This window comes from Dermacentor albipictus, chromosome 3 (assembly GCF_038994185.2).
Source record: "Dermacentor albipictus isolate Rhodes 1998 colony chromosome 3, USDA_Dalb.pri_finalv2, whole genome shotgun sequence".
NCBI classification, from domain to species: Eukaryota; Metazoa; Arthropoda; class Arachnida; order Ixodida; family Ixodidae; genus Dermacentor; species Dermacentor albipictus.
The window spans coordinates 179,433,289-179,450,551 of record NC_091823.1 but is presented as its reverse complement, the minus strand read 5'-3'; the positions used below and the strand labels follow the sequence as shown (position 1 = coordinate 179,450,551).

At 43.4% G+C, this 17,263-nt stretch overlaps 1 protein-coding gene across 2 annotated transcripts in view; it reads left to right on the top strand.

Moving 5' to 3' along the window:
- The window catches only part of LOC135899783 (uncharacterized), a 152,311-nt gene that overhangs the window by 118,187 nt on the left and 16,861 nt on the right, over window positions 1-17,263 (top strand). For both annotated transcript variants that reach the window (XM_065429115.2, XM_065429114.2), the window contains 3 exons: window positions 866-952; window positions 12,774-12,845; window positions 16,352-16,473. In XM_065429115.2, coding sequence (XP_065285187.2) covers window positions 866-952; window positions 12,774-12,845; window positions 16,352-16,473 — 281 coding nt within the window. The remainder of the gene's footprint in view (window positions 1-865; window positions 953-12,773; window positions 12,846-16,351; window positions 16,474-17,263) is intronic.

The window sequence follows — 17,263 nt, the reverse complement described above, 5'->3', positions numbered from 1 at the left end:
CTTTGCCAATATGTTTGTTGCCAATATGATTGTCAAACTTTGCCAATATGTTGGCCAAGTCTTGGCCAACATATTGGCCACATTTCGTCCCGAGGAGGGTGGACATATATGCATACATTTGTTGCCACTTGTAGAGATGTCTGGAAAAGCTTATCGAGGAGTGATCAGGGTGTATCAAGGCTGCCTTTGTAGGCTAAACACACTCTTGGTATGTGATACTGTTTTGGAAAATCGGGGAGTTGTTTTTCCTACTCACATTTCAACCATTGACTTGCCACTGCAGGTCATCTAAAACTACAATAGTTAAAAAAATAATAATAGGTGGGAAGTCTAGCAACATTTAAAACATAAAAAATGACAGAACTTCAAGCATGTCATCATCGCAGTCACATAACGAGTTTTCACTTAAAGTGGAGTGTTTTGGGCCACGATGTGGTAGCTTCATTTAAAAAGAAGTAACCAACAATGCTGCAGACACCCCTTGCTAGACATCCTCATGCATTCAGCAGGCGACTCCTCACGTACTCCTGTGACCTTTTGTGAGGGAACCTGTGGACCCCATTGATCTTGCTAGTGTCCTCAAAGGGCCCGCACACTTCAGTTAAGAAACGCAGGTCTAGTGATATTCTTCTGACATGGTTAAAAGCGCAAAATATAGACAAGGACTTGTCCTGTGCCTTATTTTTCCTTTTGTGCAATCTCCGTTTTCTGGTGCTCTTTAATCATATCAAATAAGCACCAACTATGCCCTCTGAAAGTCCTTTTACCTTCCTCTGTCATGTTGAAAAAAAATTTTTATTGTTATCTTGCTGCCTGGGCATGTGCTGGCCCAGTTTGAAACAAGCCATGGCCGTGCTGTTTGCAGTGTCCAATGTGAAGCAACAAACAGCAGCACCACACGTGGCTGATGTGAAGCGTAAATTGGCCACCACCAGGGGGCAGCGCGAAGGAGGTACGTTGTTGTCTATTTCATTGTTTCAGTGATGCATCTTCTGTAGTTCAGAATAAGAGGTAGTGCCAACATGGCATGCCACAGAATAGGTCGCAGTTTCGTTTGAAGCATAGACACGCTAGCTGGCACATTATTATGCACAGGAAGTCTTGCACCATTTAATGCTGCGGAACAGACATTTGCAGGCCCGTGCAAGCAATCTGATTCGAAAAGACTTTCGTCAGTTGTGCCGCTAGCCTGAGTTTTCCTTTGTTTGTATGAGTGGCCCTCCCCAGAGGTGGAAAAACGAAGAGGCAGCACTCTTACTTTGCCTTTTGCTCCTTGCCAGGGGGCTTTGTTTATATCCTTTCACCTTGGCGCTGCTTTATGGATAAGCAGCAAAGCATGACATTGGCCAACCATACTAAATAGCTCTAACAAGCATTAACAAGTGCTGAAGTGGGGGCCATGTATTTAGACTGTGGTTTTGGCATACGAGAGCCCAGAATTGAAATAATTTTGCTTATAAGTCTGTGCATTTTTCTCCAATTTCAGTGATTTCATTCCCCTGTTCTGGCTTTAAGAAGTCGAGACATTTTGCGTGCATGTAATTGTAGCCTTTATGGCAAGCAGCAGAAAGGAACAACATGGCCTGACAGGAAAAATTATAATTTGCATGCACTTTTTTGTGTGCAAACATTGCCAGCAAGGGGCAGAAAACACTGACCGCTTGGCATTGTGCCAGTACAGATGCCATGAGTTCAAGTGGATGATGTCATGTTCTGTTCACCGCTTTCTTGCTATTTGTCATCTGCCCTCCTCATCGCTCAAGTAGTCTTCCCAATTCTCATGTATGGAACTTGGTAGGTAGTAGGCTACTCGCAAGAACTTTAAGAACGGTGGCAATTGACTGAATTGAAACAATACAGTCGCAGAAACAATCTTGAATTGAAAGGCATCCCCTGCACTGAAAATGAGGTTCTTGACGAAAGTGTGTGAAAGATTGCAACGTTCTTGATGTTGATCTTGCTTATGGACACATTGATGCCATTCATCGTGTATGCAGAAAAGGTGATGGGCCACTTAATTCACTGTCAGGCATAATTCACGCCGAAAGCACGACATGATCCTGCAAGGCGTAAGAAAAACATGACCAACAGCAGCAATGCTTGGCTTGGAAAAAGCTCAGCCGCTGTATGTGAACGAACATCTATGCCCTGAATATAAAGCGCTACTCGCAGAGGCCATCCAAATGAAGCGAGAGCAAAAGTGGAAATTCGCCTGGGTATCGGATGGCAAAGTAGTTATGTAGAAGACAGATAATTCTAGGGTCACCAGTCCTACAAGTGAAGAAGATTTAGCCCATATAGTGTGATTCCATATATTTGGGTTGCCGTACAGATGTATTCTTTAAAACAATATGGCTTACACTTCAAAGGAAAGTGATGAGCTTTGTTTGAATAAAAATTCAACCATTTTTCATTGCAACATGCACAGTTTAAGAAAAAACGTAAACCTGTTAACCTCATTCTAATTGATGCAAAATTTCTTATATGACATCATTACAACAAGTGAAACTTGGCTTCTGAACAATGAAATCGTAGATGTGCCAGGTTACAGATTAATATCCCGTCCGTGTGTGTCACGTTACCGAGGGGGTGGTGTCGCCCTTTTCATGAAACATAATCTCTATTTTATGATACTGCCTGCAATTTCAACCAGCGATATTGAAGTGCTGTTCATGAAAATAGAAACTGGTTATATTGTAGGTGTAGTCTGTCAACCTCCCAAAGCGACCCTTGGAAGTTTTCTCGATAAAACGGAATCAATGTTATTTTGCTTACGAAACTACCAAGCTACGCAGGTTGTAATCGTTGGGGACGTGAATATTGATGTACTTAATCCAATACGCAAGGGTTATTCTTACCCCCTTAAAGTGTTCAATTTTCGACATGTAATACGTCAACCGACACATGTAACAAGCACTACGGCTACTCTAATTGATCATGCATTGGCAAATATTGAGTCTGGAATTGTTAGTGGAGTTAGTCAACCTCTTTCAGACCACTTACCTATTTTCACGGCATTCAACAGCCAAAGTCTCAAGAACAAAGATGACGGGAGGCTCATAACTAGATTAGATTGTAATAAGTTCAGAGATAAAGGAATGGAGGCCGACTTTGAGCAAATGTACAGTGATAATGTACGCATAGAGTTTTCCAACTTATTCAACTTAATTAGCATTTTGATAACTGAATGTAGCGGCACATATACTCGAAGTTCTTACAATCAGCCTATCTGACCTTGGATGACGACACAAATTTTGGAAATTCTTAAAATGAAAGAATACTGGTATAACAAAGGGAAGCACAATAGGAGTAATGCTTCCTACTTAGGTCAGTATGGGACATTTCGCAACAAAGCGGTGTCCATTATGGGGATCCGAAAGAGATATGTTAATTCGCAATGTTTCAGTCAAGCTGCCAGCGACTCAAAACAACTGTCATCATCATCATCATCATCAGCCTAGTTACGCCCACTGCAGGGCAAAGGCCTCTCCCATATTTCTCCAACTACCCCGGTCATGTACCAATTGTGGCCATGTTGTCCTTGCAAACTTCTTAATCGCATCCGCCCATCTAACTTTCTGCCGCCCCTGCTATGCTTCCCTTCTCTTGGAATCCAGTCTGTAACCCTTAATGACCATCGGTTATCTTCCCGTCTCATTACATGTCCTGCCCATGCCCATTTCTTTTTCTTGATTTCAACTAAGATGTAATTAACTCGCGTTTGTTCACTCACCCAATCTGCTCTTTTCTTATCCCTTCACGTAACACCCATAATTCTTCTTTCCATAGCTCGTTGCGTCATTCTCAATTTAAGCAGAACCCTTTTCGTAAGCCTCCAGGTTTCTGCCCCATAAGAGTACTGGTAAGACACAGCTCTTATACACTTTTCTCTTGAGGGATAATGGCAACCTGCTGTTCATGATCCGAGAATGTCTGCCATGCGCACCCCAGCCCATTTTTATTCTTCTGATTATTTCAGTCTCATGATCCGGATCCGCGGTCACTACCTGTCCTAAGTAGATCTATTTCCTTACTACTTCCAGTGCCTCGCTACGTATTATCACATGGTAGTGACGGTGAAGAAAGAAGCAGTACGGTGGAATACAAAACTAGCTTTTATTGGGCGAACCTGTGCCCACAAAACAGGCTACACTTATAGCACAACGATAGCGGCGAACACGGTCGGCGATCGTCGGAAATCTGATTTGATGAGCGGGTCCAGTGCGTCGGCTTTTATACAGCAGTCATTGAATGTTCCAGACTAATCGTTGGGACCCGCGTGCCTTCCACAAAGTTCTACACCATTCGCGTCACACGATGAAATCAGATAACAGAAGGTTCGGCGACAAGAGACAGCGGATAGAAGCATCGATAACTTTCCAGAAACTTCGGATACATGCAGGCGCGTCCCGCGCTGTGCGACAACATTTGTTAGGCGGCGAAACTTGGTCGCCCGATAAAGATAAGTACACGTGTCAGTATCGTAAACTGCTGTTCTCTTCCGAGACTGTTAAACATTGCTTTAGTTTTCTGCAGATAAATTTTTAGACCCACCCTTCTACTCTGCCTGTCCAGGTCAGTGAGCGTGCATTGCAATCGGTCCCCTGAGTTACTAAGCAAGTCAATGTCATCAGCGAATCGCAAGTTTCTAAGATATTCTCCATTAATTCTTATCCTTAATTCTTCCCAATCCAGGTCTCTGGATACCTCCTGTAAACATGCTATGAATAGCATTGGAGAGATCTTATCTCTCTGCCTGACGCCTTTCTTTATTGGGATTTTGTTGCTTGTTTATGGAGGACTACGGTGGCTGTGGAGCCACTATAGATATCTTTCAGTATTTCTACATATGGCTCGTCTACACCCTGATTCCGTAACGCCTCCCTGACTGCCGAGGTTTCGAATGAATCAAATATTTTTTCGTAATCAATGATAGCTGTATATAAGAGTTGGGTATATTCTGCACATTTCTCTATCACCTGATTGATAGTGTGAATATGGTCTATTGTTGAATAGCTGTTACAGAATCCTGCCTGGTCCTTTGGTTGACAGAAGTCTAAGGTGTTCCTGATTCTATTTGCGATTACCTTAGTAAATACTTTGTATTCAACGGACAGTAAGCTGATCGGTCTATAATTTTTCAAGTCTTTGGTGTCCCCTTTCTTATGGATTAGGATTATGTTAAGTTCTTCCAAGATTCCGGTACGCTCGAAGTCATGAGGCATTGCGTATATAGGGTGGCCAGTTTTTCTAGAACAATCTGCCCACCATCCTTCCACAAATCAGCTGTTACCTGATCCTCCCCAGCTGCCTTCCCCCTTTGGATAGCTCCCAAAACAACTGTGGTGAATAGCAAATGAGGTTATTGGTACAAAGACTTAAAAGTCTGTTTATCCCTCTGTCGATGCAGACACTGTTCAAGATTTCAACATGCATTTTGCTACTGTAGGTCCAGCACTAGCTGCTCAGCTACCACAACTAAATAGCGAAGCTCTTCCAGCTCCAAATCTAGTAGTAAATTCATTTATCTTAGGTGAGATTGAACTTAATGACATCATTTTAAACGTAATAAATACACCCAACAATAAAGCATTAGGGCCCAACGGCATTTCTGTAAGGTTGCTTAAGGATAATATTGATATCCTAGGCCCAATATTGTGTCGCATGTTCAATCATGCTATTACACAAGCAAATTATCCTAATTCCCTCAATATTGCCAAAATCATTCCAATCCGTAAAGAAGGTGATCTGTCTGACCCTTCAAATTATAGGCCAATCTCTGCATAATAAATGCTTTTTTAGAAAAAATTAGATCGAATCAGGTGAAAAAGTTTCTTTATAAGTACAATGGGCTCTGCCATCAACAACACAGCTTTTGACCTCATTTCCCAACAGCTACTGCAGTCATCACATTATCACAAAAGATGAATATGGCTTTACAATTAAATAGATTAATAGCTGTCGTTTTTTAGATTTAAAGAAAGCATTTGATACAGTGGATCATTGCATAATTTTGGGCAAACTAAAGCATTGTGGGTTTCGAGGCAAAGCTTTCGACTTCTTATCAAGTTTTATGAAAGATTGGTCTCAGGTCGTGAAAATCAATAACATCTTCAAAACAATATATTGTTACTGGAGTCCCACAGGGCTCCATATTAGGTCCCCTTCTTTTTTCCTTGTATATAAATGACCTGCAACAAATAATTGACTCTGTAGAAATATTGATGTACGATACATGCATTATAGTAACTGCGTATAATATTGCAGAACTTAGTCATAAGGTACATCTAGAGTTAAAGATAATTTCGGACTTGTTCTTGGGTAGCAAATTAACAGTTAACCCAAAGAAAACAAAATATATAATTTTTCAGTCGCGCTTCAGAATAGTAGATCTACACCTTTAAACATACATATAAATAACATTTTATTGGTGCAGACAAGTTCTTACAAATACCTTGGTGTAATTTTTGCTAAACAACTACAATGGGAAGATCATATGAACAGCGTCTGCTCTAGATTAGCATCTGGTTGCTATGGCCTAACTCTAGCCTCCGATTACTTTGACACCTGTTTTACGATTAATGTATTTTGCTTTCTTTGAAAGTCACTTGAGATATTTGAGGTATTGCATTGACTTGTGAGGATGGGCATATAAAACAATATTAAATCTGATTAACAAGCTCCAAAAACGCGCATTTAGTATTGTGTCTCATTCTAAGTACAGTGAAACCTCGTTAGATCGTAGTCGGCCGGAGCTCAGGAAAAATATGTACTAAACGGTAGTACTGTTTAACCAAAATAGCATGATCGCCCACTTACTTTTAAAAAACGGAACTCAGAGAGAGTGCGATGAAACGGGAAAAAACCTGCAGTATTTATTCACTTCGCGTGACAAAAGTGTTATTTTCATTTGTTGCCGCGGTGGCCTAGCAGCGATGACAGCCATGTCACACTTACTGAAGCTGTGAGCCAGCTTTTCAGCTAGCGCCCTCTTCTCGGCAAACACTCGCATGGCAGATTCCTCGTTGGCATTGCATATTCTCCGTGCACAGGCACGGTAGCATTGCAGAAGTCGTTGGGCACCTTTTCATTGCGGGGTGCTGCTCTCGTTGCGACGATTGCATTCATGTAGCTGACTTCACAGGCAGCTGCTGCCACTGTCAGGCCTGAATCACCCGTGCTGCCACTTTCCCAGTCATCCTTATCATTGTCGCTAGGTGACACTTCGGCAACAGCAAAGGCAACGGCAGAGTTCTTACTGGTGTGGTTTAAGTTTGTTGCCAGCTTTGCGGCTCAATGTTGCCAGACTGCCAGCCAAATTTGATGGGGAAAAACACCGTCAAATGTAGCGAATGCAACGACGCCATTTCCGAAGCGCACGGAGTTACCAGATCACAAGCACGCAGGCTCCCAGCTCCCGACAGTACCGGAAAGTTGCTGCATAACCCGCGCGCTTTCGAATCGCTTGCTTGTTGTGGGCCCTGTTCTCCGACGGTACGAAGCACTTTATTTCACTGCACACACTGTGGCTGGTCCGCGCGGGACGAGGCTTTTGCTGGATCTGAAACTGAGACTCGTTGCATAACACTCGGGGCGCGATATATCGCTGTGCGCTCTCGCTACAACGTTAGAAAAGGGTTGCATCGCCTTGATTTGCACAGGCAGTCTCCTAGCTTACGCTGCTCGCAATAAAGACTTTTCTGAAACTGAGACGCATCGCATAACACTCAGGGCGCTTTATATCGATGCACGCTCTCGCTACTTTAGAAAAGGGTTGCATCGCCTTGATTTGCACAGGCAGTCTCCTAGCTTACACTGCTCACAATAAAGACTTCTCTGAAACTGAGACACGTTGCATAGCACTCGGGGCGCTTTATATCGATGCGCGCTCTCGCTACTACGTTAGAAAAGGGTTGCACCAACTTGATTTGCACAGGCAGTCTCCTGGGGCTTACGCTGCTCGCAATAAAAACTTTTCTGAAACTGTGACATGTAGCATAACACTCGGGGCACCTTATATCGATGCGCGCTCTCGCTAGAACATTTGAAAAGGGTTGCATCGCCTTGATTTGCACAGGCACTCTTCTGGGGCTTACGCTGCTCGCAATAAAGACTTTTCTGAAACTGAGATGCATCGCATAACACTCGGGGCACTTTATATCGATGCGCGTTCTCGCTACTACTTTAGAAGGAGTTTGCATCGCCTTGATTTGCACAGGCACTCTCCTGGGACTGATGCTGCTCGCAGTAAAGACTTTTCTGAAACTGAGACGGATCGCATAACACTCGGAGCGCTTTATATCGATGCACGCTCTCGCTACAACGTTTCAAAAGGGTTGCATCACCTTGATTTGCACAGGCACTCTCCTGGGGCTTACGCTGCTCGCAGTAGACTTTTCTGAAACTGAGACACGTTGCATAACACTTAGGGCACTTTATATCGATGCGCGCTCTCGCTGCAACGGGGCAAAGTGTTTGCTGTGCCTTCATCTGCATAAAGAATTTTTCTGAAATGCGACGCAAAACCTCCGCGGCTTTGTTTCTGGCTACGTGCACAATTTCTGCTGCAAGTGCGTCACGCGCCAGCGCGGATCAGTCGCTACGTACCTGCAATTCATTTTTACCTGCATGCTTCTGCTTGTTGTCTGTCACCACGCAAGGGCTGCAGCTTAAGTGCTTTCAGAACTTTCAGTCGTCACAGCTGCGTAATGTTTTTAAATATTGTATTGCGAGCAGCGTAATTCCCAGGAGAGTGCTTGTGCAATGCAAGGTGATGCAACCCTTTTCTAATGTTGTAGCAAGAGCCTGCATTGATATAAAGCGCCCCAAGTGTTATGCGACGTGTCTCAGTTTCAGAAAAAGTCCTTATTGCGACCGGTGTAAGCCCCAGAAGACTGCCTGTACAAATCGAGGCGATGCAACCCTTTTCTACCGCTGCAGCGAGAGCGCGCAGCGGTATGTCGCGCCCCAAGTGTTATGCGACACGTCTCAGTTTCCGAAAAGTGTATTGTGAGCAGCGTAATCCTCAGGAGAGTGCCTGTGCAAAGCAAGGCGATGCAACCCTTTTCCAACGTTGTAGCAAGAGTGCGCAGCGATATATCGCGCCCCGAGTGTTATGCGACGCGTCTCAGTTTCAGAGCCAGCGAAAGCCTCGTTCCATGCGGACCAGCCACAGCATGTGCAGCGAAACAAAGCGCTTCGTACTGTCGGTGAACGGGGCCCACAACAAGCGAGCGATTGGAAAGCCCGTGGGTTATGCAGCAACTTTCTGGTACTGTCGGGAGCTGGGAGCCTGCACACGTGTGATCTGGTAACTCTGTGCGCTTCGGAAACGGCGTCGTTTCATTCGCTACATTTGACGGTGTTTTTCTCCGTCAAATTTGGCAGGCAGTCTGGCAACATTGACCTACAAAGCTGGCAACAGACTTAAACCACACCAGTCAGAACTCTGCCAAGGCAACGATGGCGAAGAGTCGAACCTTGTAGCTGACATCTCTTAGCAGTCGCAGCTGTGCTGCTAAGCAACTTCACATTTCAAATGCCACACACCGTAGTCAACAGTAGATCCCTGTCGCGTGCCAGCACCGAGTTCTTCGTGTCACGTTTGATAGCATGAACGATGTCAAATTTTTCTTCTATGCTGAGTCCCCGGCATCTTTTTATCCAAGCTTTGGCATGACGTGAGTCCTTGTTTGCACGATGCCACAGTGCTCTGTGGCACGGCGCCGAAACGATGTTGATGTGGCTTCATGCGCAAACGCACAGGGCGCTTGGAGGCCATTGTTCTGATCTGATCTCTGAGGCTTGTTCTGGCGGGCCACCCGATGGAGACGATGCACTGCGTGTTTGCGCCCTGAAAAGTGGAAATACTACATGTTAACCTATACATACGCAATAAGCTGATACGGTTTATGTGAATACAAAACACATGTTCAATGGCAGCTGTGTCGGGGATTTGACTGTACTACTTTTAAAACGAAACTACTGTTTAAGTGGGTATGGTTTAATGAGGCTTTACTGCATTACGATCATTTGGCCCCATTATTCCACCAATATCGAATATTGCCATTTGACTAACATCAGCAGAGCATTTCATTAATTGTTTATAAGGTTGTTAGATTCAAGCACTCATTCAATTCATCCATATTTTGCTTGTCATCACGTTGTACAAAAAATGCAACTGCAGGTCATTTTAATCTTGCACCATGTAGCCATATATACGGAGAGCGTATGCTACAGTTCACAGGTGTTAGAACCTGGAACAAACTTTCAGCAGGAATCAATAATTCCTCGAGCTTTCCTAACGGCATAAAACAGTATTTTCTTTCTTTGTCAAAGACAGAGTAATCATGAATTTCCTAATATTTCTGTACAAAGGAAAAACAATTGTATCTTATAAACTAATGTATTTGCTGCTTTTTTTATATAATTAGTGGCATACAGTTGTGTTGTTTTTGATATGTCATGTTACTCTGGTTTTTCTCATTATGTACTTATTGTTATTCAAAAATTATGTTTTATCAATCTGTTCAGTACTAACCGATAATTGTTTTGCATTGTTTGTGGGCTCAATTGACTAACCTTTTGCTGACTTGTGAGTTTACAATCAACAGCCTTGTATATTCAATTATTATTGCTGTTTGTTTATTCTTTGGCTGTGCTAGGATTTTCTTTATATTTATTTATTGGACCTTCAACTAGCCTTCGGCTACAGGTTGGGCAAGTGTTTGGTACTTGTGTACAATAACATGAAAATAAACATTTCACTCATTAAAAAAAAAAAAACCTGCGAAGCAATTTTTATTGCCGCCGAGTCAAGAAACTGCTACTTTTTTAATTTAGCAATTCGATAGCATAACTTGCCAAATGGATGGTGTTGTTTTATTGGGCTATCAACTGTATGTGTACCTAAAGAAAAGGCAAAGATAGATGCAGTAGACTTTCATTAATTGGGCTCCAATCGATTCGATCCCGATGGAAGGTCTCGGCCAATGCCCATACATTTCCATGGGTGAAAACTAGTGTTACTTTGACCCTGACATTGCCCCCCCTCAGCAGACAATTTGAAATACTTGGGTTGGCCTGACGTGCCTGGCCCTGATGGGCAGCCCAGTGGCTGCAGCATCTGTCTCAGCAGCACTAGAGGACATGAATGCATCAAGACAGAGCAAAAATGCCTATTTTCATTCCTGCCTTGGGGAGGTTTCAAGCGAAAATGGCAACTCAAACTGAATGACTACCATATTTTCATGATTACATGTGCCCTTTATTTTTGAGAAAATTTCAGAAAATTGTCTGCATGGTGCAATCATGGATACAAAGCCAAAACTGCACTCCCAGTGTTCTCAACAGTCTACTGTCAGAACAAGCATGATTGCCATTGTTATCGCAACTTGGCTACCGAAGGAGTTCCCTTGTAGAATTGCAGCAACAATGCTCATTCAAAAGATTGGTTACATTACATGCTGAGCTAGTGGCAATGTAGTTGCGTTACATGTTTTCAGCTTTCCAGATAATTAAATGTTTTGCAGGATGAACTAAGGAAATGGTCAGTCTAGGCGAAGGCCATCATGTTGTTTGCAGGTGTTGCAAAGTGGTTCAATAAATTAGGGATGTGAAGTGTGAAATAGACAGTGTAGAAACATGTTGTGGCCCATAGGCAGTGATAAAGTTATCAAACAAGATGTACAAGTACTGAAACGTAAGTGTGCAACTCTCAAGCTGCCTTAGGAGAACAGTCTGTCTGACAATGGAGGAATGATAGAAAGAACTGAAGTGGCTTACTTATAGCAAGCAAGGCAATGGAACCAGCCTGAATGTTTGCCTCTGGCATACATGCGGTTAGCATGAGCACAGTGCAGCCTTCAGAGCTCGCAGGATGTCAACTAATGCTGATAAGGAAAGTGATGAGGATCTTTTCATCAAAAGAGTGAGTCAGGCAGGTATAATAGCTGCATCAAGACTGGCACCAAAATTTCTTGGAAAGAAAAAAATTAGCCACCTGATTGTAGCACAAAGCTACAAAGGAAACCATACAGGTTTCTTTGTCATTTGTAAACAAGTATCTCATGTAGGAGCCAATATAGTTCATCATCAGCAGCCTATATCTCCTCTGCAGGACGACTCTTCCTGCGATCTCCAGTTACCTCTGTCTTGCGCCAAATGATTCCAACTTATGCTTGCGAATTTCGTAATTTCATGACCCCACCTAGTCTTCTGCCGTCCTCTACTGCGCTTCCCTTCTCTTGGCACCCATTCTGTAACCCAAATGGTTCACCGGTTATCTAACCTATGCATTACATAGCCTGCCCAGCTCCATTTTTTTTTCTCTTAATGTGACTATGTAAACCTTATAAATCTTTTGTGGTCAGTGTCTTGTCATATTTCGTCACACTTCATCACATGCTGGTTTCACAGAACAAAAGCTTTGCAAAAAATTCACCCTGGTCCGGGTTTCCTGTGATGCTTCATGCAACAGTCAGGTGGATTGCAATTTTTCCCTTTCATGAAGCTTGCTCCACCTTGCAGGCTTCCGCATAACAGATTTACCAATAGTCCTTGCTATATTAAAATTTGTATTTTCATTTTCTGTCTGCTTGCATTTGTTGTTATACTTTCTTTTATTCTTCTGCTTTTTGTTTTTAGGCTTAGAATGGAACTAGGATTGGATTTCAATTAGGTAATGTGGCCTACTGCTAGAATGTGTTTCCTAATTTTAACTTAATTTGAGGTAATTCACGTGTAACCCTGCAATGAGTGGTCTCTCTGTGCAGAGATGTTCCGACTGGACGGCTTTGAAGAAGACGAGGCAGCTTTCCCCTCTTCAGAGGAAGAAGACTCTGATGGTGAGAAGCAGCAGCATGTTTTTGACAGTGGCCATGGCTCATGCTTACTAAAAGGCCGTTATTAAGGATAAGAAAAACAATTTGGGCTTCCGTGCAGGAGCTTTATTCACCGAAGGAAGTGGCACTGAATGCCAACCTTAAGTTGAACTTGATGCTTTAAATGTCTGTCGCACATCTATAGGCATTAGTGATTGCATCCGGGCTGCAAAATTAGCACGAATCAAATGCTTTTTTAATATAGGAGCTATAAACTTAGTGTTTAAGTTGTTGCTGCCGGCTGCAGTGGAGGCTTCATAGGTCTACATGTTGAGTTGCTTTTAACAGTAAAGGTTTTTTTTTGGCATACAGCTACTGTGTATAATATACTATCTTTGAGTGGGGACTTTGCCCGAACAGGGGTGAGGTTCCATCGACCAGATAACGTTCTAAGAGCGTGTTCCCGACAGCCCTCTCCCGATTGTGGTAATCTATTGGCAGAGTGGCACAACTTATCACCGAAATGCGGCCTTCGAGAAGGTACCAACACGTCTGCAACATCGGAAGCCACAACCAAAAATCTTGTTACTGTAGCAAGCGCGGCGTTGCAGGCTGTATGAAATTCTATGGATATGGGTGTCATGTGTAAGAGTCATGCGGCGCAGAAAGGAAGAAGAGGACGATGTGCACACATCGGTCTGAACGGGACGAGCCCTCGAGACGCATGACCCGAGCTGTGATCATGGGAGAAGTGGTGCTGAGCTGGGATTATCGACGTGGCTCTGGGCCAAGAAAGTTGTAGAGTCAGCATTGTAGTGGCAACGGGAGCCATGGATGTTTCGTGAAGTCCCTGATGCTGGCAGTCCAGGGTGTGGCCGTCGACCTCGGCGACATTCGAGCAAGGCTCCTTGGACCTGCTGGCGCCTGTCACAGCAGAGCAGGGCACTCCAGGAAAAATCCCCCTTCAGAGACAGACCAGCATGTATGATTGTCCCCGGAGCGTCCCGTCGGCACTTGAAGAAGTAGCAGTTGAACCCAGAGTTAGGCCTGACCGGTGAGGCCAGGGTGCCAAGTCACTGAAAGAGTTCGGGACGCTGGCATGAGAGACAGACGAGTTGACTGGCCAATGCCAAGGCAGCAACGTTTACGGAGTCGGCGAGAACACTGACTATGATGAAGATCCAACACACTTATGACTCAAAAGATATGTGCGACGACAAAAGTCAGTAAGAACGGTCCTTTCTAGTAGCGTCGCAGCCATAGGCTAGAGTGGCCTGACTTTCGCGTAGCAAACGCCAAGGACTAAGATGGCTGGTAATAAGGACATGTTTACGGATTATTAAGTAGGTTGCGTAAGTGTTAGTATTTCCTTATTGTGTTTTAGTTTGAGCGACTTTTATTTTGAGTTTGGGGTAGAGTGTGATTAAAATCTGTTTGCGGTGCTGCTCTGTGTCTGCCAACCCCATCTCTCGTAACATCCACACGCTTCCGAAATCGGTGACACACGACAATGGGACGTGTCCTGACGTCTCTGATTTTGCTGAGAGATGCATTTCGGTGAGGTGTTTAGAGTTGTTCTTCACTCTTCTTGGGCCCTTTTAAGTGAGACTCGCAGGATTGCAAAAGAAACTCAATTATCAAGTTTACAACTCTTAAATTCAGCAATGAAAAATTCTATAATTTTGTAAAGTGCACCTAATGATACCTCTAAAGTGCACAAAATTGATGTCTCCACTGTGAAATGTATCAATAATTTGTAAGTAAAACTTATGCAAAACACTTGTGAACATTTTCACATTCATATCTGATTTGTCCGCTTGAGATGCTCTAGCATGTACAGATTTCACAACTACAATATCTGTCTTTAGTGCAGATTTGTGAATTTGTAAACATCCTGGTTCCATTTTCCTTAAGCACCCCAATTTCAGACACTTTTTAAAAACTTTGGGAGAGCTAAATCAAAAGTTACTATAACTTAAGCTTTCCTCAAGTGGAGCAAATTTCATTCTAATTGGCCCGATGGTTGCGTCGTAAAAGCATTTTTGTGTTTTGCATGTATTTGAATAGGAAAATCAGAGTTGAGCCCTCAGCTTGTGGAAAGCGGTGCGGAGCTGTAGCCGCCATGGCCACAGTTTATTTAGGCCGGCCAGCTACAGTGCAGCGGGATTTCGGGAGTGGCCGACACCGCATGTTCATTCAGCATATTCTATTCCTATACTACCTGCACCCAAGCCCTCTGCCTCTTTGCCAGTTTTGGAGGAGATACTAGTCGCGGTCCTACATGCTAAAGCTTCCTCTTAAGCTAAAGAGCCACAATATTGGATGTATTATAAAGCCTATGCATAATGAACATGCCTGCTACACTCAAAAGAATTGCCAACTACACAAAACACAAAAACTGCTTTTAAAGCTGGTATGTTTCTAATAGAGAAGCATGGAAAGAGTGCCTGCCGCATGTGTTTGACAAGCTACGGGGGGGCAGGAAACGTTATCTGGCAGCAATACTTCTAACTTAATTATTTACATTTGTAGTTTTTTTCTAAGTATACCTTGCTGCAAAATAGCTGAATTTGTTTTTATATTTGATTTTTCTTGAGGGTTTGAGGTGTGAAGATTCACAAAGACAGCTTTTCTCACAGCACTCATGTGTTCAGCGATGCTGAACATGCAAGCAATGCGTTGAAATTGAATTTTCGATAGACTGAAGCAAGTGGTGCTCGAAGGGAATGTAGGAATGTTGACTTTCCAAATAAATTTTCGTTAGTAGAGCAGTGGTCATTTTTTTTTTATCTTCTATACGTTCTGTTCTGTTGCTCTGTAAAGATGCATTGAACCCATACCCCCTAGTCCCGTCCTTCAGCTGTTTTGTGAAGCCTTACGGTGTCTACCATGAGGGAGAACCTGGAATTTGTAAATTCTTGAAAGTCCAGGACAAAGACAGGGAATTTCCACTCCAGTTGCTGTGAATTGGGGAAATTAGTACCTAGGATATTAGGTGAAGCTAGTGGTATAGCAGAGGAAAGTGGTAGTTTCTACTGAGCCTTCGTGATGTGCAATTATGGCATTCTTTCCTGGTATTGTGTACGGGAGCCTGGCCAGGTGGTCAGAACATGCCTGAGACATGGGATTCAGTCGAGTGTGATAGTGCGTTCCAACCGACATACATCGTGCTGGTAGTAGTTCAAGATTACAGGAGAGCAGAAACTTGGTAAGCTATAAACCTCCACTTCTTTCACTGCGTCTAACTCGCCAGTGTCCCACCTAACCTGCCACCCTGCCAGGGAATTTTCCTAGAAACATTCGAGGAAATCCGGGAAAAATCGGGGAATATTGCTACGGAACAGCCGCCACAGTGTGGCTGCACTGAGAAGGAGGAAGACGACGTGGGCCCGCTTGATATAGCGTTGCCATTTTGACCTTCCGTTAGCGTCTCTGTAAATAGAGTGTATACAGCATTGGGCTTCAGCTACACGTAACAATATAAAATGCCAACATAATAGACACCCTTGGATGGGCCCTTTGCCATGCAGATGGTGCAGGCGGAGGCGGCAACAGCAGCAGCAGCAGCGCCTTGGATGAGCCTGTGCGGCACTGTGCCTACTCACTACCAGTCGACATGCCAGGATGGCGCCCTCGGGATGACGACCACCAGGTAGCCTGGCTCTCCTTTGCCAGTCCTATACTCGGTTCCATACATAGCGGGCAGCGCTGTAGAGGCTAGCAAAGATTTCTGCAGTAGCTGCGTCCACAGAAAGAAATAGTCAAGCGTTTTTTACCTGCAACTATTTGACATTTTTTATTATTTAGGCTCAGTAATAAATGGGCAAACTGCGTTGTATGGCTTTTAATGGATTATTGGCGTTTTGTTGTTTTTCATTTGCAGCTCGTCACGGTGTCTCATGTACAGGCTTGCACTGAGCTAGCGCAAACATATGCAACCACACATCTTTACTACAAAATGTGCATAGCTTGACATATTGATGACTGAATGCCTTGCGTAGCTTCCAGTGTTGCACGCCAATTATGAAACAGAGTACAGTTAAAGCTGTGCTCTGTGTGTTTCTACGATAACACACAGATGAAGATCTGGCACCGTTATATGCGAGCTTCTTTAAGGGGGGACCCTGCACCTGAAAACTTTTTAAATTCTTTGTTGATTTTGATGAAACTTGCCGTGTTTATGTATTTCAATGTGCTAGTTTTAAATACACATCTTGTTTTCTTGCAGAATAAATAACTTTCCCAAAATTGAAGAAATTCAGCTTTATTGCATAATTTGCTTGGAGGTGAGCTATTTACAAAAGTATACATGGCATAATAAATATGGACATACGAAAATGATGTGGAACTAGCAGAGAGTGCAAATAAGCAAATATGGTATCCTATCCCAATGTTATATCGAATAAGAACATTGCAAACTTCAGTGAGAGAAATCCATCTAA